Source organism: Talpa europaea (genome assembly GCF_964194135.1).
Source record: "Talpa europaea genome assembly, chromosome: 9".
In the NCBI taxonomy this organism is placed as follows: domain Eukaryota; kingdom Metazoa; phylum Chordata; class Mammalia; order Eulipotyphla; family Talpidae; genus Talpa; species Talpa europaea.
In genome coordinates, this window is record NC_140076.1 from 26,484,077 (window position 1) to 26,507,364 (window position 23,288).

The window sequence follows — 23,288 nt, forward strand, 5'->3', positions numbered from 1 at the left end:
GCATCAACAGCTAAGGAACCCACCGTTGGCTGACAGGTTTCCTTGGGAGGAGTCTTTGTTACTTAGAAGAGGGCCAATGCAACACTCTTGTTCAGGGGGCCTGGATGTCAATTTTGAGGGCCAGTTTGGCAAGAATAATTTCCTTTTTTCTGTTCCCCTAAATTCCATCAGCATTTTATGTGTGTGTGTGCATAAGTTGCATAACAATTTTACAATGTCCATTACACCACCATTTCTGTGAGAGGACCGTGGATGTTGGCTACATAGAAAATGAACTAATTAAGGAATTAGAGTTGGGGACATCCTTATTAACTCATGTTTAGTTTAATATAAATAAAAATTGTTTAATATAGAAATATAAAATATATTTTAATATAAATAAAAATTGTTTAATATAGTAGATATAGAAATATATATACAAGTTGGTATACACACATATATTTCCTTGTGAGCTAAGAAACAGTGACACCCCAACAGAAGTGAGCACACCTAGCACCTAGATTTTGGTTTCTTTCTGGTTTTTTTTTTAAAGATTATTTATGCACACAAGAACTGGGGTACAGGCCAGAAGTGTGGGGGGTAAGAGGATTCACCAGAGACAGAGCGAGAAACAGAACAGGCAGACTGACTGAAATACACTGCTGAGGGGAGCAGAGGGTGAATCAGGAGAGGTCTGCTGCACCATGTAGGCCAGCTCCCTGGCTGGGGATCGAACTTCTGTTGCAGAGGCTGCAGATAGCTACATAGTGCTGAGACTTAACCCCTTGCACCATCAGGAAGTGAGTGTGGCAGTTATGGAAACTCAATTTTTCTGTAATTCTGAAGTTCTTCTAAAAAGTAAAATCTACTAAATTAGCAGCCTTCTGCCCACAGCCCAATGTGGTTTGCTCCTCCCTACTTCCTCTACTTCCTCCCCACCCACTTCCCAGCCTCCATTCACAGATGAGAAAGGCAGACACCAGATGGAAGATGGGGGGTGGCTAACATGGAAAAAAGCAGTCCCAGCCCCAAATAGGCAAGTGCAGTGGATCTCCTATGGCCTGGGGTCCTCTGAGCCCCTGGGGTCAAGTAGGATACGTATTGGTCTAACCCCGCATAGGAGGCCTGGCCTTCCCATTGCCATCCCAAGAGAGTTTGGAATCACTCTGCAGGAGAGACAGAATTCTGTTTTGAAACAGTTAAGCATCTTGACATGTCACAGACACCATGCAGTTTGATGCTCAAGTCAGGAAGGCCTGTATTGGAAATGCTGGGGCAGGGTTCCCGTACAGCTGCATCTGTGCAGAGACACCCCTCCAAATGGTGAAGCGAGACACAGGCATATCTTTAAAAGCCCCCTTCCAAACTCCTATTTTCTCATCTCCTGTTACTCACTTTCTTGCCTCTCCTATGGCCACACTGTGGACTCCATCATAACCCAGAAATGCTGAGACTCTCAAAGCATACATTCAGACCTCAACTCTGACTTCAGCCAATACCCCATTAAATCTGTTACCTGTTGGTTACCCCATTAGTACTACACAAAATGTGGTGGGAAACCCAATATCAGACTGGTTACCAGTAACACTAGTCTGAGAACTGTTGCAAAGAGACAAGGGCAAAAGCTGAGACAACATTCAGAGGCTTTAAGAGCATTTTGACATGGCTGCAACATCCACGGGCAATGACCAGTGGACTCATTCTGGCCAAATCAGGGGGTAAGGAATCACATAGCGGTGCAGAAGAGCACCTAGTAACCACGCGGTATGGCGATCGGTGAGGTCTGAGAAGTTGCTCCCCCACCTCTTCTATCTTCAACCTCAAAACAAGTATTTCCGGAACCCTCTTTAAACCCATGCTTGGAGGAAAAACTCATGTCCAAGAGAAACACCTCAAAATCCAAGCGTTCACTCTTCCCCTTCTACATTAACTTTTTTTATTAATGTATTTATTTATTTATTTTTCTTACTTCACCCAGCCTCGACCCCCAAACAGACCCTCCAAGCAAGGCTACATCACCAAGCACATCCTCCATGCAAACAGCCTCCACCCAGAATGAATCTGTTGCTGACCTGACTGTGCTGGCACCCCAGTCTCGGATTTTTAGCCGCCATATATGTGACAAACATTTTTGTTGCTGATAAGTCATCTAGACTACTCCAAAAGAAGTGGCCCCAAATCTACAGATTAGCTACAAAAAATCTACAAGCATGTTCAGCCTCACATGAAACAGCTGACACCATCAAGCAAACACAGGCCTGTCCCAGTGGGTCCCGGGCAGTTCTGAATCAAGTGCTTTCCTCTATTGTGATTGACAAGCAATCACCAATATCAGACTGGTTACTAGTAACATTTTAAATGGAGGTCACTAAAATGTAGCATTAGAAATGAAAATTGGCACATAGAGTTTACTAAAAACTATTTCAGAGTTCCACAAGGAAACCTGGCTACACCAAAACCCCGGGCCACCTGGCAAAACTTCTGTAGGTGCCCATGCGTAACAGCTGAATTCCCAGTATTTGAAGGAAAGTGACTTTGTTAGCAGTGAATTATCAGCCCTGTGTGGAGTTAGTCATGCTGTTATTCTCGCTTTTTTTCATATACATAAATTACCTCTGCCATGATTAACAGTTTGAGTTTGAGTCAAACCTTACAATATGGAGAACTGAATATTTGTATTAACATTATTTTTGGCCTATAATATCATTTTGGCCTATACAATTTTCCAGTGACTGAGACTTTAAAATATGCATCATGATTCAAGTATTCCTATTATAACAGGAGATGTACATACAACCCACTCAAACTTTGCTTGTATAATTATATTTCATTTGAGACATGCTGTTTGTAAATATATGGTATTTAAATTACTTACAAAATAATATCAGCACATGTAAAAATATACTTTTATACTTACTTGTAGGATATTGTTCTATAGACAAATCCTCCGGTGCAAACTCTGCAGGATTTGTATTGGATTTATCTACAGATCATTACTACTGAGTTCTGTTTCCCAATTGAAAGTGGGGAGGGTGGATGGGCCTGGCGGTCTTTGCAAGCGCCTCGGTGTCTGGATTCTCCAAACTTCACTCAGAGCAAACACCTGTGCCAGTATCTGTGTCATTTTCCAGAGAACAGATGCTGCCCAAGTGCTCTTTGTATACATCTGCAGGATGACATCAGGCTCACCAGGTTTTCCCAGAATCAAGGAGAAAGCCACACAAAAGTGTACTCTGCCCACAACCATGCCAAACAGACTGTTCCAGCGTTTCCCAGCAGCCTCCTTATGACAGATTCAAAGACCTGGGCACCAACATGAGCAGAAGTCTAAGGCATCAGCCACACACCCCCACCCCATTCCCACTCCCACCCGAGACTTGTCTGATGAAAGTTCTTCCCAGCGTCACTCTAAGAATGGGGTGCCTGTGAGCCTCAAGGGTGGGGGTTATTCCCTGATGCTTTTTCATGCCACATCAGGAGTGAAAGCTTCTCCTGGGTCTTTCAGAGATTTTCAGAAGAACCTGGGCCTGAACCAGCTCGACCAGGCTGCAGGGGCCTAGGATAGTGAGCTGGAGCCTGATGGGTCCAGGGGTAAGTCCACCCAGGAAGAGGTGCTTGGAAGACAGAGGGCTTGGACTCCCAAACCCAAGCCGCCTACGCTGGCACCAGGTTTCATCCCACCCCAGCCACTCCACTCTCAGCTGGAGGAGCTGCAGACTAAACCAGCTGATCCCACACAGCTGATGGTTCCAAGCCTTCTCCTTCTGCTCCCAGCAAGGACAGAGTGCACCGCCCTCCCGCAGGCATGAGCCTGTGGGTCACGCTCTGTTCTGGGAACTGCCAGGGGCTGGATGGCGCCAGGGCAGTGAGACATGAGGGGCACAGCAAAGGCAAGATCCATGGTTCTTTGGAAGCTTTGTCAAGAGGCTAGGGCAGCTTCCAGGTTGTCATTGCCCTCAAGAGCACACAATGAAATATTACTCAGCAATCAAAAAAGATTAAACTCATGCAATTTGCAACAACATGGATGGAGCTGGAAGGGATCATGCTCAGTGAAATAAGCCAGAAAGAAAAAGAAAAATACCGGATGGTCTCACTCATAGCAGGAATGTGGAAAACCTAAATAAGGGACCAGAAAAAGACTAATTATAATAAAGTAAAAATCAAAATAAACAAGCAACTAAACCAGAAACACAATGGGCAGGGGGGAAGAAGGGAGTAGAATCAAAACAAGTGGGGGTGGGAATTGTATGGGGACTATAACCAAGATGAAAATCCATACATTGTGCAAAAATGAAAAATGATGTAAAAAAACATATAAAATTGAAAAGAAAAAAAAAAAAAAAACGGGTGATCACACTGCCGGAGTGACGCCTGCTGCGCAGTCCCAGGGGACCGGCAGGGGTCTGCTGCAAAACCAATGACGTCAGGCAGTTAGCTGTATAAGCTGAGGACTGTAGATGCAAGAACCTCGCTCCCACATGCTCCCCTGGATCTGCTTAATGCAAGCCCTTGAGGGGCCACAGAGTCAGAAGACCAAGTCCCAGGCTTGCCACGAGCTCAGCGATTTCAGAATACCCTCAGATTTGCATACCTCAGCTTCCCATTCGCAAATGAGGGTTATATAAGACCAGTACTAAGGTCCTTTTTTTTTGCCACTGATGTGAGCTTTTTTGCTTTTTGGGGTATGTACATTCCCAGACCCACAGAGAGCTTTACATTACATATGCAAACTGCTCTCCAATACACACACGTAACTGTGTCCTGGGGCAAAAAGTCCAAAAACTGTGTGACCGTATTGTATATCTGTGCTGGGGGGAGGGGAGACCCCAGAACAATATCCTCCCCCCATCCCTCCTCAATAGGCGGAAGCCACTGGCTTCCTCCCTTTCCTGCCTCCTGCCTCCTGTGAGCCGCTGGACTAATGGACAGAGGCAAGAAAAGGGCATGGAAAGTCAGCTCAGCCGACTCTGGGCCAGTCCTTACTACAGCCCTCCCCCTACCTCAAGCAGACCAGGGCCTTCCAGGCCACACCCAGCCCCAACCTTGTAGGGGCCAGGATGGAGGGCCTAGAGGCCCAGAAGAAGGTTAAGCCCTCTCCACCCCTCTCCCCTCCCACCCCTCCCACCCAGGCCACCTCACTTCCTTTTCCTCCTTAGCTCCAATACACACTGACTAGCACAGGCTAAGTAGCCAGACCCAGAGTAGCTGACCGTGGGCCCAGCTTATCCTGGCTGGCCTGGTCAGCCTCCAGAGTATGGTCTGGCTGAGTCCCTCTTTGCTGCTCCCCATTCTCTTCCTGGCTTCTCATGTTGGTAAGTTTCCCCTGATCACCCTCCACCCCGCCCCAGACCGTCAGGCCCTGATTCTCCCCCAGGAAACCGTATGGTCACCGCCATCACTTTCATCCACACCCTGACCAGATAAAAGGGGGATCTGGGCCAGGAAAACCCAGGCAGGCTCTAGAAATCACTGTGGCCTGGGATGTGGGGCATGAGATGGGATAGAGGGTAGCAACTGTTGACTATATTGGATCTTAGGATCAGTGGGGAGCACCAGGGCCTAAGGGCTTCGTGAAGTTTTCAGAGTGTGCTTATATGGTTAGTGTGTTTGGAGTCACTCAATTATTCATTTGGCAAACATTTATCAACAATATCAGGAGCTGCGCAAAGTGGTAGGCCATTAGCTAAAAGGCAGGCAGCCTCCAGATCGTACAATGAGATTAAATGATGCTCACCTCCCATGGCTGTTATGGGGTTTAAATGAGGTAATTTACACAAAGTGCTTGGCACAGAGCCTGGCGCTTGGTAAGTAGCCTTCTGAATAAGCTGCAGCTGATTCTATCAGTGCTCTGGCCAAAGAACATTAGACACCCAGGCTACCGTTGAGTGGTTCAGGGTCTAATGGGGGAAACAGGTCATGGGGTGAGGGCTAAAATGATAGATACAAGGAGCTCCGGAGGAGCTTTGAAGAGAAATCATTTTACTTCATGTCAGGGCAGCGATGGAAGGGTGTCAGGAAAGAGAGGTGGTCTTTATTCCAAGCAGACAAACAATAGAGGCAAGTCTCAGAGGCCTGCATGTGCACGGGAGAGAAGGCTCCAGGAGGGAACATGGCAGGAGGGACAGAGTGTGAGCAGCAAGGGGCTTAAGAACACGTACTTCATCCTGAGGGCAATGGGGAGCCGTGGGAGGTTGTAGGCCCGAGAGTCACAGGTCTTAGATAGTTCCTATGGAGTACCAGATGAGGAAAGAGGGGTATGGCCATTGGGATGGTCCTGGTGAGTAAAGGTGAGGGCAAAACAAGGGTGGACTTGGGGGAGATGGAGATGAATCCAAGAGCCTTGAGAAAAAAGCATTTGCAGAATTTTGGGACTGATTGGGTACAGCCAGCATAATATTTAGCTTTAAAGTGTGGACTTTAGCTGCCTAGCTCTGCTGGTTACTAACAGCGTGACCACGGGCAAGTTACCTCCCAGAGACTTCCTTCCCTGGCTATAAAATTAGGTAATAACACTACCTCCTGGGATAGTTGGGATGATAAAATGAGACGACATAAATAAACTGCCTGGCATATAATTGACCACCAATAAACTTTAATTATTATGACAGTGGGAATATGAGAGGATTCCAAAGTATATGTCTTGGGTGGCTGGTGCTGAGTCAGTGAGCGCTGGAGAGGGCAGGTTCAGGGAAAGCTGATGGAAACACAGGCCTGGGGTGAGACTCAGCAGTGAGAGTTAAAGATAAGGGAATGGGCGAGCTTACTCAAGGAAGCCTGTAGAATAATTATTACCACCCTCTTCTATAAACGGAAAGGCATCGCCTTCCTGGAGGGGTGAGGAGCTGATGGGAAACAGGAGCTTGCCACATGGAAGATGCTAGCTTTCTTTCCTCGTGGTCCACAAACAGTCATCAATAGCCTAAATGGCCTTTAAACTAATTACTGGGAAGTTAACAGAAGGGTCAGAGAAGGAGGGACTGGGAAGTCTGGAAAGATGCTCCATTATCTTCCTCCCAAATGGTCCTCCCTCTGAACAGTCCTCTTTCTGAATTGCTGCACGAGGCCCCCCACTCTCAGCTTTACATCATGTGCTCCAGCCACACCAAACTTGGAAAGCCCCCACTCTGCACCCTAACATTTTTCATTCTGTGCTTTGACTCAGGCTGCTCCCTCTGCCTAGAATGCTCTGTTCTACCATTTACCTTTCCTGCCCTCACCTTCCTCATCCCACTGTAACTGTCAGCTCCAAGACCCTCAGGTTTTATCTCCCAAGAGGCATCGCCTCACCTCCTGACCCCCCAACACTGAGTTAGGTGCTCCTTCTCCATACCCTGCATCTGAGAGATATGTTTATGTCTGTACCCCCAGTTTGGCAGGGCTCTAACCAAGGCACAGCTGGACTGTAGGGGGGGGGTTGCGGGCCTGCTCTGGGCCTGTCCTCCCTGTCCCAGCCCTTTCTCTGGGCCAGGCCCAAAGCTGTCTTTCTACCCCACAACCACCCGCTGCAGAAGGCAGCCCCTTGAATCCTGCTTAGCCAAGCTCTCTAGGTTCTGGATTGACATTTTTGTTCCCTGCTCTCCTCCTCCTCCCAGCCTTCACCCTCCTCAAGGGGGCTGAGAAAGCGGCTCCTCTTGCAAAGCTGCATTAGACCTGTCAGGAAAGGGGAGTGATAAGCAGTAAAAAGTGAGGAAACGGAGACAGGGAGCATAGATCATTCTTTCCAAAAGCGGGGCTGCAAAGGAAAGCCATCTGGCAGAGAAGGGAGGGGGTGAAAGGACTAGAGAAAGGGCTTTGTTTCTGTTTTCGTTATTTTAGGATGCGGAGACTTGAGGGAAAGGGGCTGAGCCCAGAGAAGGGGAAGTGACAGGAAGAGGAGGGAAACGCCTGAAACTGGGTGCCTAGATGGGGGGGTGGGGACCCGGCTAGGATCCCAGGTCTGGTGTCCTGGTCCCAGGCGCTGCTGTGGATCTGACGCTGTGGGCGGACCTGCGTCTCACCGAGGCCCAGCGTTTCTTCCTGACCTGCGTGTCCGGGGAGCCCGGGGCAGGCCGGGGCTCTGACACCTGGGGCCAGCCGCTGCTGCTGGAAAAGGACAACCGCATCGTGCGCACGCCCTGGCAGCCCCTGCACCTGGCGCGCAACGGCTCGCACCAGCTCACACTGAGTGGCTTCTCGCAGCCCTCCGACCTTGTTGGCGTCTTCTCCTGCCTGGGGGGCTCAGGGGCACAGCGCACACGGGTGATCTATGTATACAACAACCCTGCAGGTGAGTCTCCCGGAAGGGGAAGGAGCTGGGAGCAGGGGCTGCTATGGACTCTGACCTCACCCTCCACTTCACAGCTCAACTGCTCCCAGACAAGGTCACCTACACAGTGAACAAAGGTGACACAGCTGTGCTTTCTGCACGTGTGCGAAAGGAGAAGCAAACAGATGTGATCTGGAAAAGCAATGGTGAGAGGGGCATCTTGCTGGTTGGGCAGGTGAACCCATGGATCTGATACCCACGCACCTCCAGGGCCCTCAAGTATCTAGCTTTGGCTCCTGACCACACGTGTACACTTCTATACACCTATTAACCTACTGGCCAAACTCCAGGGCCTATCTTCTGGCCTGGATACCTGCATCCACCTCATCTCTAGCTCTGAGCTGCCCTCCTACCTCACTCAAGAGTTGGGCAGCCTCTGTGGCCTGCTACCTCCTTCCCTGTCATCTGCAAAGCTGCACAAGGTTAAACCCTCCCCTTTGGCTGTCTGCTGGGACTTAACTGTCACATAGCAGGGCAAATCTGTTCCCTACACTGACAGGGGGAGGTAGAGCCCCTGCCAAAGGATCTGCCCAGACTTGTGCAGAGGCCTGGGCAGACCTGTGGTTCTCAGCCCTGCCTGCCTCCACCCTGGCCCTGTCAGGCCTCTGGCCACCTCATAGGAGGAAGCCATTTTCCTGTGTGACCCCAAAGATTCCCACCTTAGTCCTCAGCATCTGCATCCCTGGGCTCCTACAGGAGGAGAGACCGCCCCACCCTTCGCCCAAGGGGTTTGCCTCCTAAGCCCCAGGCTTGCTGAAAGAAAAATATGTAGATAATTAGTTAGACTTGGGCTCCTTGACATCTGTTCCATCCTGAACAAAGAGGTGAGACAAGGTGGGGAAAGAAAAGGGATACTCTTCTATTATCAGGGTTCTCTGGTCTGGAGGGTGAGGCACCTGGGAAAAATTCCAGATCCTCAGAGGAGCAATGGGAATGATCCAGGCAGAGAAAGGGGGAAGGACATTCTAGAAGAATGGATAAGGGCAAAAGCAGGAAACTCTGAAATGCCCTGGTCTTTCTAGAAGACAAAGAAGCAATTCAGGAATGCAGGAATATGGGGAGCTGGGCAGGGTATGGGAAGGTGTGGGACTAGAGGGGTAAGCGGTGGCCAAATTGCTGAAAATAGCGTGTTGAAGAGCTGGATGCTCTGAGAGCAGTGGAGCTTCTTTGAAGAGTTTAAGTGGGAACTCAGAAATCTAGCGGAGAAAAACCCACACCAGCTGCTGAGTGGAGGACAGATGGAACAGGGACACTGCTTAGGAGGCTCTGGGAGGCCAGGTCTGGGCAGTGGTTGGAGAGCACTGACACTTTCAGAGCTGGGGAGGAGAAAGGCTGAGCAGGACTTAATGATAAGCTGCATGGTTGGTGGAGCCTGGAGAAGCTTCCCGACTCTCTGGTTTGGGTACAGATACCTGCTGTGCCTCTCTCCAGGTGTGACACTGTGCTTGACACACACTGACATGACCTGGGCAGAGGTGGGTAGAGGGTGGGGACACTCGCTCTCACGAGCTGCTGAGGGCCCTGACCTGTTGATGTCCCCAGGATCCTACTTCTACACCCTGGACTGGCATGAGGCCCAGAATGGGCGGTTCCTTCTGAAGCTCCCAAATGTGCAGCCACCGTCAAGTGGCATCTACAGTGCCACCTACCTGGAAGCCAGCCCACTGGGCAGCGCCTTCTTTCGGCTCATCGTGAGGGGTCAGGGCCAGAGGGTAGTGGTCACGGGTGGCATGGGAGGCCAGAAGCCCTGTGGGCACTTCTTATGGGCTACCTGGATCCTCTGGGTCCCCAAGGCTGCCTCAGTCCTCTGCAGCAGAGTTCAGGTAGGTGAGGGTCCACTACTGAAAGCACATTCCTCCAGGCTGTGGGGCTGGGCGCTGGGGACCAGACTGTACCAAGGAGTGCCCGGGCTGCCTGCATGGAGGTGTCTGCCACGACCAGGATGGCGAGTGTGTGTGTCCTCCTGGATTCACTGGTACCCGCTGTGAGCAGGGTAAGGAGGAGGGGGAACTGGTACCCAGGCTGGAAAGAATACCAACCATGGAGACAGAGCTTGGAGGGTGCAGGTGCCTATAGGTCCCTGATCCTGGAGCCCAACAGTGTCCCACATTCCCATATGCTCTTTGTAGCTTGCAGAGAAGGACGTTTTGGGCAGAGCTGCCAGGAGCAGTGCCCGGGCACCTCAGGCTGCCGGGGCCTCACCTTCTGCCTCCCTGATCCTTATGGCTGTTCTTGTGGATCTGGCTGGAGGGGAAGCCAGTGCCAGGAAGGTATGGACTGACTCAAACCCCATGGTCTCTGACCCTTCATACTGGCCCTAACCATACCAAGTGCCCCTGCTCACCTGGGCAGTGCCCCTCTCTGCCCTTATACAGGCCTAGGCTGTGCTCTCATTACCCCCTGACTGTGCTCCTCTGACCACACCTCCTCTCTTCCCAGCCTGTGCCCCTGGCCATTTTGGGGCTGATTGCCGCCTCCAGTGCCAGTGTCAGAATGGTGGCACCTGTGACCGCTTCAGTGGCTGTGTCTGTCCCTCTGGGTGGCATGGAGTGCACTGTGAGAAGTCAGGTATGAGCACAGTGGTCTCTGACATCCCGCAACTCAAGTCAACACCGCAGGTCTGGTAGCAGTTCTCACCGGCCAGCCACACAGTACATACAGCAATAGGTAGCTCCCCTGAGTGTGCAGGAGCCCAGAGGGGCCCCCCACCCTGACCCCGCACCAGCCTAAGAAGGTCAGGAAAGGCTCCTGAGAAAAGGGGAGATCTGAGATGAGATATGAAGTACAAGAGAGAGGTGTCTGGGCGAGGAGCTTGGGCAAAGGTCCAGAGGCTGAGGACTCAGGTTTGGTTACCAGGACAGTGTGGAAAGAGGTGCTGGGGCAGTGGTCACGAGGGTTAAATCTTGGGGACTTTGAATGACCAAGTAGCAGGCCTTGTATGACAGGGGCAGGAGGGAATTGTGGAAGAGGCACAAGAGAGTCGAATCTATACTTGTGGCAAGCCCTTCTCTCGCTTCTAGGTAGAGAGTAGAAGCAGGAGACGCAGGAGGATCTGTAGCCCGGGTCAGAAATGAATGAGGGCTGAGCCAGCTCACCCACGAGCAGGCTAGTGCAGGACCCTGTTGCCATATGAGAGGATATTATAAAAGGGTGAGGGGTACAGGAGGTCAACTCTGCAGCTGATCACAGCTGGGGCAAGGGCCCAGAAGAGGCACCTGGCTGGCTTTCAAGCTTGTATGGCTGACCGGGCAAGTGAAGGGGCACTTTGGAGGCCATGTGTCTGCACCTGTGGGGGCTCCAGGATATGTGTCTTTCCTCTCCTCAGACCGGATCCCCCAGATCCTTGATGTGGCCTCAGACCTGGAGTTCAACTTAGGGACGAAGCCCCGGATCTCCTGTGCAGCCGCAGGGAACCCCTTCCCGGTCCGGGGCAGCATGGAGCTCCGCAAGCCGGATGGCACAGTGCTGCTGGTCAGCTCCTGATCCAGAGCCCCTCACTCCCCAGCTTCCCAGTAGGCTCCCCAGCCCCTTGACCCCTTAGTACTTTCTGCAGGTTCCACCCGCTGGCCTAACGATGGCCCTGATGGGGTCAGGCTAATGGATGAAGGGCTGCCACCCAGCCTCTGCCCCCCCCCCCCCCGCTGTCAGTCCAGACGCTTGTGCATCTGCTCCGTGTGCACATTCTCTGTGTCTCTCCCCTTCCCCTGCCTCTCAGTCCACCAAGTCCATTGTGGAGCCAGACAGGACCACAGCCGAGTTCGAGGTGTCCCACTTGGATCTTGCAGATAGTGGGCTCTGGGAGTGCCGTGTGTCAACTTCCGGTGGCCAAGACAGCCGGCGCTTCAGGGTCAGCATCAAAGGTCAGTGACATCCAGGGACCCTGGAGGCTGGACAGCAGGCAGAGTGAGCACATCCCTGTGGTATTCAGACTGGGTGTCCTACCAGAAAGGGCACCAAAGGGCACAGCCCCAGCACCAGGTAAAGATGAGGGCTTGTAATAGCCAGAGGCCTGGGCAGTGTGGAGGCCAGAGCCCAGCTCAGTCCCATCCGCAAAGGACATCCAGTGGCCTGGAGACCAGGGGTACTCTGCAGCCCCACTCAGCCTCCTGCCTGGCTGGGCCTCTCTCTACCACCCCACAAACAGACGTGTGCCTTTACCTGCCACTGGACTCTGCTTCCCTGCTCTGAGTCACGTGGCAGGGCACTCGGTGCTAGGACAGGGGGGTGGCTAGGACTTGGAGGGTGGCCTGCTCCATGGGGCCCAAATTAGATCCAAACAGGGCCTTCACCCCCACCAGATTAGCACCTCCTAAGACAGGCGCATTTCTGCCTGATGCCACTGTTCCTCCTGCCCCATTGGCTTAGAGCCTGAGTCCTTCTTGACCGTCCCCCTGCACTTTCTTTCCTTTCTTCCCGGAAAAGCTAGTGGTAAATGTTTAGAAGAGGCAAGGGAACCAGTGGAAAGCATTAATGTAATAATTAGCGGGAAAAGCTATAGCCGCAACACTGACCATGGAGTGAGGAAGCTGGGCAGGAATACAAAGGCTACGTGGGGCAGAAATGATTGACTTTAGGTGACCCAGTCAGGCCTAGTTCAAAGGCTGCGTCTCTGCCTGGCTGTGTGTCCTTCTGCAAGTTGTTCAGTGTCCCAGGTTCTTCACTCATAACAGGGCAGTGAGCCCTGCCTGAAGATAGCTGTGAGAATTAGAGATCATGCATTTGAAGCATACAGACAAATGCTTTTCATTCATTTTTTTTTTTTAATTAAGAGCGATATGACTGTTGGGGGAAGGGACAGAGAGCAGATGACACAGGTTCTCCCTGTCTTGAGTTTCAGCTCCTGCATCTACCCCACACTGCATGGGTATTATGCCCTCCCCGACACCTAGCTGGCATTATCATTCCCCTGCTTAACATCTCTTGGGATGCCACATACTCTCATTGCCACTCCTCATGCCCTGAGTTGCCCAAGGGTAGAGCTCTGCCCCTTGGACCCTGGCCTCTCCAGTCATCTGTTAAACTTGGTCTCTCCCTAGCCCAGAGGGTCCCCAGAGTCAAACCAAGACTCAGCGGTGTCTTTGATGCCCAGAGCACTGAGTCCTCTCATTTTCCTGAGGACTGGGCAGGCTGCCTGGGCCATGCCTCACCCCGAGCGTCCTTGCAGTGCCCCCGGAGCCCCTGACCGCGCCTCGGCTCCTGGCTAAGCAGAGTCGCCAGCTTGTGGTCTCTCCACTGTCCTCCTTCTCTGGGGATGGGCCCATCACCTCTGTCCGCCTGCACTACCGGCCCCAGGACAGCACCATAGCCTGGTCTGCCATTGTGGGTGAGTGGGGAGAGAGCTGAGGGCAGGACTGGGTGGGGTAGGACAGGGGAGCTGGGTAATGATCAGGGAGGGAGATGATATAAGGAGAAGAGAGAGGCTGAAGAAGACAGAGGTTTCTGGAAGACGAATTAATCATGTGTGCTGTATGCCCCTCCCGCAGTGGACCCCAGTGAGAACGTAACGTTAATGAACCTGAGGCCGAAGACAGGGTACAGTGTCCGCGTGCAGCTGAGCAGGCCAGGGGAAGGTGGCGAGGGGCCCCCAGGGCCTCCCACCCTCATGACCACAGACTGTCCTGGTGAGAAGCCAAAATCATCCCTTCCCGTCCCCTCAGGGTTACTGTCCTATGCACGCAGGGCTTGTCACATCTTGTCCAGCCCAGGGGCCCCTGCCTTTCCCACCGGAGGTCCCACCCCATCCACTGGGGCTCTGGCTCACCCAGTCCTAAGGACTGTTGGAAGTTCTGACCCCTGATCTCTGGCCCCAGAGCCCTTGCTGCAGCCGTGGCTGGAGGGCTGGCACGTGGAGGGCCCTGACCGCTTGCGAGTGAGCTGGTCCTTACCCTCGGTGCCCGGGCCGCTGGTGGGCGATGGTTTCCTGCTGCGCCTGTGGGACGGGACACGGGGACAGGAGCGGCGGGAGAACGTCTCGTCCCCCCAGGCCCGCACCACCCTCCTGACTGGACTCACGCCTGGCACCAGCTACCAGCTGGATGTGCGGCTCTACCACTGCGCCCTCCTGGGCCCGGCCTCGCCCCCCGCACGCGTGCTCCTGCCGCCCAGCGGTATGCTCGTGAAGGCGGCGGCGGGCTGGGATGTGGGGAGGACGTGGGGCCAGGGAATTCATGAGGTCCAAAGGGCATGGAGGTTACAGGACGGGTCGATGTGGAGAGGACATGGGACGTGAGGAAGACGTGGCCATAAGGAGGTCCTAGCATATCCGCAGACATGGGGAGACAGGGAATAGGGGGACGCGGGATAGCAGGAGGATGTGGGTGGCCAGGAGCATGGGATGAAGGAGAGCCCGGGGGTGATGGTTCACGTGGCAAACTAGGGACACAGAGCATCAGGAGAACGTGGGACTCAGGGGAACGCAGGACAGTGGACACGTGGGGAAGACTAGGACGCCAGGAGGAGCTGGGGCCTCAAGAAGACCTGGGATGTAAGGAGAACAAGGGAAAGCAGAAGGGTGCCATGGGATGAGAAGAACTCGGCCCAGGAGGGGAAGAAGGGGGTTGGTGGTATGGCTGCCATTCTGGGGTCCACAGCGCAAGGGAGACAGAGAAGATCTGTCAGACCCACTACATATCCTGGCCCTATCTGAATCCTGCCTTCCCACCCCCGTCTCCCCAGGCCCTCCAGCCCCCCGACACCTCCATGCACAGGCCCTCTCAGACTCCGAGATCCAGCTGACATGGCAGCGGCCAGAGGCTCCGGCTGGGCCTATAGCCAAGTACATCGTGGAGGTGCAGGTGGCTGGGGGTTCAGGAGATCCTCTGTGGATAGATGTGGACAGGCCAGAGGAGACCAGCACCATCGTCCGTCACCTTAATGCCAGCACACACTACCTGTTCCGGGTGCGGGCCAGTGTCCAGGGGCCCGGGGACTGGAGCAACGTGGTAGAAGAGTCCACCCTGGGCAATGGTGAGAGGGCAGGCTCCATGGGGACCCCTGGGTCTTGGGGACCAGTCTCCCTCCACATGATCCCCTGCCTCCAGCCCCTCCCAACAAGTGACACAAGGCCTGGTACTGGGAACTCTCAACCCTCCCCTTTCTAGGATCCACTCTCTGGAGCTGGGACAGTCCTGTCATTCCAGTGACCCTCTGGTCCTAGACCTGACATCCCTGGCTTTCCTAGAGCTAGGATCTCTGATTTCTACCTCTGGGTGACCCCTTGGTGGCTTCTGTGTGCCCCCACCCAGGTGACATTTCATTGTGTCCAGGGCTACAGAGCGAGGGCCCAGTCCAGGAGATCCGGGCAGCTGAAGAAGACCTAGATCACCAGCTGATACTGGCTGTGGTGGGCTCCGTGTCTGCCACCTGCCTCACCATCCTGGCCGCCCTCTTGACCCTGGTGTGCATTCGCAGAAGCTGCCTGCATCGCAGACGCACCTTCACCTACCAGTCAGGCTCGGTCAGTCACCTTGACCCATCCAGGGCACATGTGTGCAAACCCTGTGGAAATGTTTCCACCTATATACACACATATGCTTATATACCTCGTGTGTGTGTGTGTGTGTGTGTGTGTGTAAGCATGCATGCAGGCAAGGATTTATGTCACAGTATAAGACTAGAACACATTCAAGGGCGCAAAGCATAACTTTATTTCTCTAGAACTGAACTCAGCTCATGAGCCCATTTATATTAGTGGTGAAATGTTTATATTCCCAGTTCAGAATAACTCAGTGTGTCCATACTTCACCATGGTCAATTCTGAGGTCTCCCCTTTCTCCCTGGGAGTGATCTAAGTCTCGGTAGCCCTGGCTTCCTGCTGGCTTCTGTCCTGGCAGGCTCTATCTGTCACTTCAGGGCTGAGGCTCAGGCCTTCTGTGGCTTCCTGCTAATAGGCCACTCAGGATGCAGGCACCTTACCCCACCACCATCCTTACACGTAGCAGGACCTCCTTTGGGTGACTTAAGGACTCTGAGGTGCTTCCCTAGCCCTTGCCATGGCCCCCAGATCCATTGCCTTGACCCCTCCCGCAGCTGTGGTGACTACGCTGGAGTCATAGTAGACCTGCAGCTCCCCCTCACTCCTGGGGGGCAGGAGCACAAGACTCCAGTCCTCTCGGCTTCCCTGTGACCTGTCTGAGTCCTCATGTCCTTCTGCACCTGGGTGCCCTTCCAGCTGACTTGGGGGTACAGGTGCGATGCTGACTCCTTTCCAGGTTCCCAACATCAACTCATGTATCACCTCCTCCCATCTCTCCATCTCTCGCTCCACCTGGTGGTCCTGTCTCCTCTGGAATCACCCCCACTGTTGTCGCTTAGGGTTGAACTCTACCCTTGGTCCTCCAGCACTGAGCATTTGATATTTACAGCCAAGCTTTGGCATTTCAAGAAAAAAAAAAAAATGCTCTTCTCTCTCAAGGGCTGACCCTTGTGATAGAAAGCCTAGTGTCCCAGGCTATTGTCTCTGCCTTGCCTTTCAAATCTCCCTTCAGAGACTCAATTGGCTTCTTTGTTCCAGACTGCATTGGTTCATTGGCTCTCCCTGTGAGGTCAGCCCGCACAGAAAGCTACTGCTATGGTGGGGGCAGGGTAACAGCTCCCAGTGTTGCACGAAGGAGGTGGGAAAGTAGCTTTTAGCACATCTATTATCCTAATACAACAGAGGCACTTCTGCCACATGTGCCTGCAGGCAGGTATGCGTGCACCTGTGTGTGTGTTCCATGTACAAGCACATGTGTGCATCCCCATCGGTATATGCATGTGCCCCGATGCAGTGTCCCTGTGCTTGAGTTCCTCTGTGGGCACATGAGCAAGTGTGCCCTGCATGGCTGCACTGCAGTCCTGCTACCCGGACAGGTGTGTGCATTCTGGTGTGTACCTTAAGCTGTAGATCCACATGAGCCATGTCCTCATCCGTGTCCATCAAACTGGACTTCAGCTCAGTTAGGGGTCTGTACTGCCAAGTGTCTCAGCTCTGCTTCCACTTCTCATACTGGTCCTGCTCAGTTGCTTCCTTTTCCCATCATCAGTCCTGCCCAGGTGGGTCCCACACATCTGGTGGAAGTAGATGTTAGTCTCTGTTATGATCTTTCCATCCTCAGGACCCAGGGTGAGTTTAGGGCTATGGATGGACTGCCCAAGGGTAGGAAGCTATCATCGCTGCTTTGGCTCCTGTGGAGAAGACCCTTCCACTAGTTCACAGCACTTCAGGGCTTACCACATAGTAGGTGCTCCATGCATGTACCCTCCCCAAAGCTAGACTCCTCTCCAGAGCATCCTTGGTAACAAAAAGTCTGGTTGTGCAATCAGCACAATAATGGGAAGCTCACTGCTTCCCATCACAGGCCATTCTAATTCCTTTCTGTTTCTAATGTTAGAAACATTAGTCCTGCGTTCACTCACGTCATGACTTCTAGCAGCTTGATTCACCTGATCCCCAGTCTGTGCCTCCATCCACCCAACACCCAACCATGGCTCTGTCTCCTATGATTCTGTCTCAGTACATGTCCTCTGTCTGTATGTCTGTCCCTAGCTGACCACCAGGGTGCCCTCTGTCTGGGTCTCTGTCCTTTAGTCTAACCATTCTGCATACACCTGTCAGTGCCCCCTTGCCAGCTCATGTCTCTTGTGTCTGCCCCTGCCCACCTTGTGAAGGGTGAAGAGACCATCCTGCAGTTCAGCTCAGGGACCTTGACGCTGACCCGGCGGCCAAAACCACAGCCGGAGCCCCTGAGTTACCCCGTGCTGGAGTGGGAGGACATCACCTTCGAGGATCTCATTGGGGAGGGCAACTTTGGCCAGGTCATCCGGGCCATGATCAAGAAGGATGGACTCAAGATGAACGCAGCCATCAAGATGCTGAAAGGTCCCCTGGGAGTGACCCCTGACCCCAGTCCTAACTTGCTCCTTTCTCCCACAAATCCCAGGCCCCACTTGGCTCCCTCTAGCAGCTGACCCAAGCCCTCAACTCCCATGCCCTTTCTCCAGAGTCACTTCTGACAATGGTAATACTAGATTATTTATTTATTTTTTAATGCCAATTCTTTACACAGAATATGCCTCTGAAAATGACCATCGTGACTTTGCTGGAGAACTAGAAGTTCTGTGCAAATTGGGGCATCACCCCAACATCATCAACCTCTTGGGGGCCTGTGAGAACCGAGGTGAACCCCCAATTTATCACTTAGCCCTTCTTCTGAACCCCCATCTTCAGCATCAGCTCCCCCACATCACTAGCTGGCTGGGAGCTGCATGTTTCCCAACATCAGTTCTCCTTCATGCGTCAGGCCCCTTGTCTATCACCACTGAGCACCTGCTGCCACCCCAGGTGACCTGTACGTAAACCACCACTTACCTCCTCACCTCCCAGGTTACTTGTATATAGCTATTGAATATGCACCCTACGGGAACCTGCTGGATTTTCTCCGGAAGAGCCGGGTCCTGGAAACAGATCCAGCTTTTGCCCGAGAACATGGAACAGCCTCCACCCTCAGCTCCAGGCAGCTGCTGCGTTTTGCTAGTGATGCTGCCAACGGCATGCAGTACCTGAGTGAGAAGCAGGTGTGTGGGTGTGTGGGCGCTGAGAGGGCAGTGCCAGAGGGAAGAAGGGGGCCACTGGGTCAACTTCAGGAGATCAAACCAGCAGGCTCTCATTGGCTGTGGGATGGAAAAGCAGAATAGGGGCATGGGCCCAGGCTGCTGGCCTCAGTGAATGAGTGTGATCGCAGGACAAGACGCAGGTCTAGAGGGGTGCTGCCCACGAAGCATCCAAGAGACATCTTGGTGGTGGAGATGAGTTAGTAATTGCAGGTGCCAGCCTACAACTCAGGTGAGAAGCCTGAGCCAGACAGTACGATCTGGCTGTCACCCCCACAGATGGTGAGTAATGGAGAGGGAGTAGGTGGGGCCCACCAGGAGTGGGGGGCAGAAAGGAGCAGAGTGGAGGCCTGCTTGAATGAAAGGAGAGAGGGGACAGTAACAAGGGTAGAGAATATGATCTGAGGAAAGGCATTTTAAAATTAGGACAGTTCTGAGTGTCTTTGAAAGCAGGGAGGGAGGGGTTGATGGAGGCAGGGCTCTGAGGATGATGAAGGGCTGAGCGCTGAGGACCAAGAACTCCAGGGAAAGCCACTTTGGGTGAGAGAAGGGCTTTCCCCAGCCTCCTCCATGGAGGCAGAGGGGAGATTGGGAGAGAGCAGGTGGTGAGCATGCAAAGAGGGGGCAGTGCGACGTGGTGGCTGGGGAAAGCCCACCACCATCCCGGGAAGAGGGTCAGACTGAGCTTGGCCAGGGCAGTCCTGGGAGGGAGGGATGACAGCCTGCACTGACTTTTCTCAGGCAGAACTCGGATCCAGGATGAGGCTCGGGGTGGGGGGGTGGCAGCACAGGGGGCAGGGAATGTGGAAGGAGGGTATGATGCTGCTAAAGGCATGGAGGGCACCCACAAAGGCTGGTGTGGAGTCCTGGGCTCACTCATCCCCAGGTTTCCCTGACCTCTGACCATGCCTGCAGTTCATCCACAGGGACCTGGCTGCCCGGAATGTGCTGGTTGGAGAGAACCTGGCCTCCAAGATTGCAGACTTTGGCCTTTCTCGAGGGGAGGAGGTTTATGTGAAGAAGACAATGGTAAGTCTCAGTCCTCCTGCTCAGGGCCTGTGCCTGACCCCAGAAGGCTTCTTCCTGACCCGCTCAATCCCTCTCTCTCCTAGGGGAGGCTCCCTGTACGCTGGATGGCCATTGAGTCTCTGAACTACAGTGTCTACACCACCAAGAGTGACGTGTGAGTGGGGGAGGGGCAGAGAGGGCTTGTTCACACAGGACACAGGCAGGCAGGCTTAACCTGGACATGTCTCCCAGGAGTGTCCAGGTGTGACACAGTTGTGTCTTGGGTCTACCTTGGTGATGCCCAGTATCTCAGTGGGAAGGGCTAGTTGGAAGGAAGTTTAGTCCTGGAAGGTATTTCAGGAGTAAGAGTGGGGTAGGAATAGTTGTGTAAGAGACTGAGGGATGCATTGGAAGGGTTGGGAATGCTGGCAGCTAATGCCAGGGTGGCCAAGAGACCACTCTAAGAATGCTCTCACCTTCTTCTCTGAAGGGTAGTGTCATCCCCACCTGACGACTTAACCAGAACTGAACCTCCAAGACCTCTCTGTGCTTCCTCCCTCACCGGACAGCCATCTTGGCATACCCTTCCCCACCCAGGAAGCTTACCTGGCCAGTCCTCCGGCCCTGACTCTGCCCCTCACCCCAAGCCCCTTGACCGGCCTGCCTGGCTCACTGTCCACCACACAGAACATCCCTCTGATCACCACTCGCCAACGTCCCCCTTCTGCCCCAGGACTCCAGATCCCCTCCCTCTAGAGATCCCCTCCACCTTGGTGTCACCTGACTCTCTGGCACAGAGGTCCTTACAGTACAAGGGGCGGTTAAGAGAGTAAGTCAGTCTGCCAAGTTTCGAGTACGGGCTCTGCCGCTTACTAGCTGTGTGACCTTTGGCAAGCTAGCCAGCTTCTCAGTGTCCCCATCTATAAAATGAGGAGACTGATAGTCCCTCTATCAAAGTCTTGGCATGAAGGTTAAAAGAATTACTATATACACTAAATGATCTGTGTCTGGCCCAGAGTATGCATGATAGGAATGTGAGCTATGACTACACTGAGCCTGGAGGGACTGTGAATGTCTCTCCATGGCGCAGAGACAACCGTTGATCGAGGCCCATGTGTGCAGGGGCCAGGAGGAGGCTTCACACCTGGGGTGGGGAGATGCTGAGCTGCTGGCCCAGGGCTGGCAGCTAATTACATGCACCCTCCCCCTTTCAGTTGGTCCTTTGGGGTCCTCCTCTGGGAGATCGTTAGTCTTGGTAAGTACCCAACCTCCAGTTCCCAAGTGGCCCCCTTAACACCCCTCCTCCCCGGGTCCTGGGCTGGGAGAGCTTTGTCTCGTCCTGCAGGAGGCACACCCTACTGCGGCATGACCTGCGCTGAGCTCTATGAGAAGCTGCCTCAGGGCTACCGCATGGAGCAGCCTCGAAACTGTGATGATGAAGTGTGAGTCACCGCATCCCTCAACCCTTGGCCCCCTCTCTGAGGAGTGACCTTAACCTTGAGCCCTGTGACCCATCACCTCTGTTGGTCCTGACCCTTCACCTCAGCAGTGCCCCATCTGCAGGTACGAGCTGATGCGGCAGTGCTGGCGGGACCGTCCATACGAGCGACCCCCCTTTGCTCAGATCGCACTGCAGCTGGGCCGAATGCTGGAAGCCAGGAAGGTGAGGAGACTGAGGGTGATGGGCAGCCTCTTGGGGTGCCTGCCCTATCATAGCAAACTGAGAGCAACAGCTTCCATGCTGCTGTCCCCACTGGCTCCAGGATGGAGACCCCTTTCCAGCTCTTAATGGGTTAGACACTAGGCCCTTTTAGACTCTAGAGGGCCCCAGCAGCAAACCCCACCCCCAGGCCCCAGAATGCTTGTCTGTCCTCTGCCAGGGCCCTCAGTCCTTCCTTAGCTGGGCCACGTATCATCGCTGGCACAGGGACGGAGTGAAATGTATGAATGGCCAGCCCACAAATGGATGGGGGAATGGATGATACAGAAACTGAGTGAATGGATGAATAGAACTAGTGGGTAGATGGTACAATAGTCATATAATAATCATAGAAATAAACATATAATCAAGCAAGCATGTGAATGAATGATCAAATATAAATGAAGAAATATACCAAAATGAATAAATGTGAAGTTCTTCATATGAATTAATGACTTAAATAACTATAGGAATTAGTAAACCTTCTTAAGCATAAAGGAATGATCAACCAGATAAATGAGCAAATCATCAAAACTAGCCTTGTGAAGAGATGACAAGCAAACAAATGGCTGCCTGCATGAGCAAGCAAGTCATCTGATGAGGGCATGAAAAATCTCCTGTCTGACTTTGTGACAGGGGCCTCCCACCACGTGCCCCAGCTGTGGTCTGATGCCCTCACTGCACTGGATGGGTAAGGGCTGTCCTCCACCACGGTGCTATCATTAGTGTCCAGTACAAATCAGTGTCTTTCAAACGCCCCAACGATGTGAAAGTCAAGAACCTCCAGGCCAGAAGTGCCTCCAAACCTGACCCGCACTAAAGCTTACTCTGCTCCCCAGGCCTATGTGAACATGTCGCTGTTCGAGAATTTCACTTACGCGGGCATTGACGCTACAGCTGAGGAGGCCTGAGCTGCCATCCCGCCAGAAGCTGGCTCTGCTGGCCAGAGCAAACCCCATATGCCAACCTGTGACTTCTGATCCTTGGAGCTGCTGACCTGAGCTGCCTCAGGAAAGTTTTTTTAACTTAAGAAGAAAAGCGGAAACCCAGGATGGGGTGTGCATAGGGGAGTTGGGTCCTCATCCTTTGCAGCTGCTCCCTGCATCCTGCATTTGCTTGTCCCACTACCCTTCACACCCTTCCTTATAGTTGAGCAGCTCCACATACATGTTCCTCTTCTGCTACTCCCCACACTCAACCCCTACTTCAGCTCCTCACCCAAACCAACACTCACATACTAACAAGCCCTGTTCAGCTACTCTTGCCCCAGCCTTGTAATCAGAACAAATAAATGTTCTGAGAAGCTCTATTCAATGTCTACCTTCTACTGCTGGTCAATCCCTGGGAAAAGTTGAACTAAAAAGGAAGAAACTGACCTCTCCAGAAAAGATATGCTGTCCCCTGTTACACTGTCTTCAGTTAGGGTTGGCTTTCCATGATGGGGGATGTTCTAGAAGACCCATTTTACATTCATACTACCCCCAACTGTACCCCCACCCCTGCATCTCCATGGCAATGAAAACCTCTGATTTTCCCCTGGTCTCCTCCTTGCTCTCCAACCTTCATCGCCAACAAGTCTCCCTGAATCTCTAAGTAACTTCCTGTGTAGGATCCTTTGCTCTGTCCAAACAGTCCATTGAGCATCAATCTCTGCACCAAATTCTGGTGGGTCTGGAAGCCCCACTTCTCCTTATGTCTCCAGAC

General features: G+C 53.0%; 1 protein-coding gene across 1 annotated transcript; it reads left to right on the forward strand.

The window, feature by feature from the left end:
* Positions 1 to 5,236: 5,236 nt before the first annotated feature.
* Positions 5,237 to 22,495, forward strand: TIE1 (tyrosine kinase with immunoglobulin like and EGF like domains 1; the record flags this gene model as incomplete). The annotated part of the gene is made up of 23 exons (XM_084243174.1): positions 5,237 to 5,294; positions 7,937 to 8,248; positions 8,323 to 8,433; positions 9,830 to 9,985; positions 10,149 to 10,280; positions 10,417 to 10,557; positions 10,727 to 10,855; positions 11,613 to 11,758; positions 12,003 to 12,147; positions 13,452 to 13,610; positions 13,771 to 13,908; positions 14,098 to 14,394; positions 14,963 to 15,253; positions 15,553 to 15,743; positions 17,936 to 18,146; positions 18,334 to 18,444; positions 18,651 to 18,841; positions 19,793 to 19,906; positions 19,990 to 20,060; positions 21,100 to 21,140; positions 21,231 to 21,327; positions 21,449 to 21,548; positions 22,424 to 22,495. 23 exons carry the CDS (start codon positions 5,237 to 5,239, stop codon positions 22,493 to 22,495), a joined length of 3,414 nt encoding a protein of 1,137 aa, XP_084099300.1.
* Between the last annotated feature and the right edge of the window lie 793 nt (positions 22,496 to 23,288).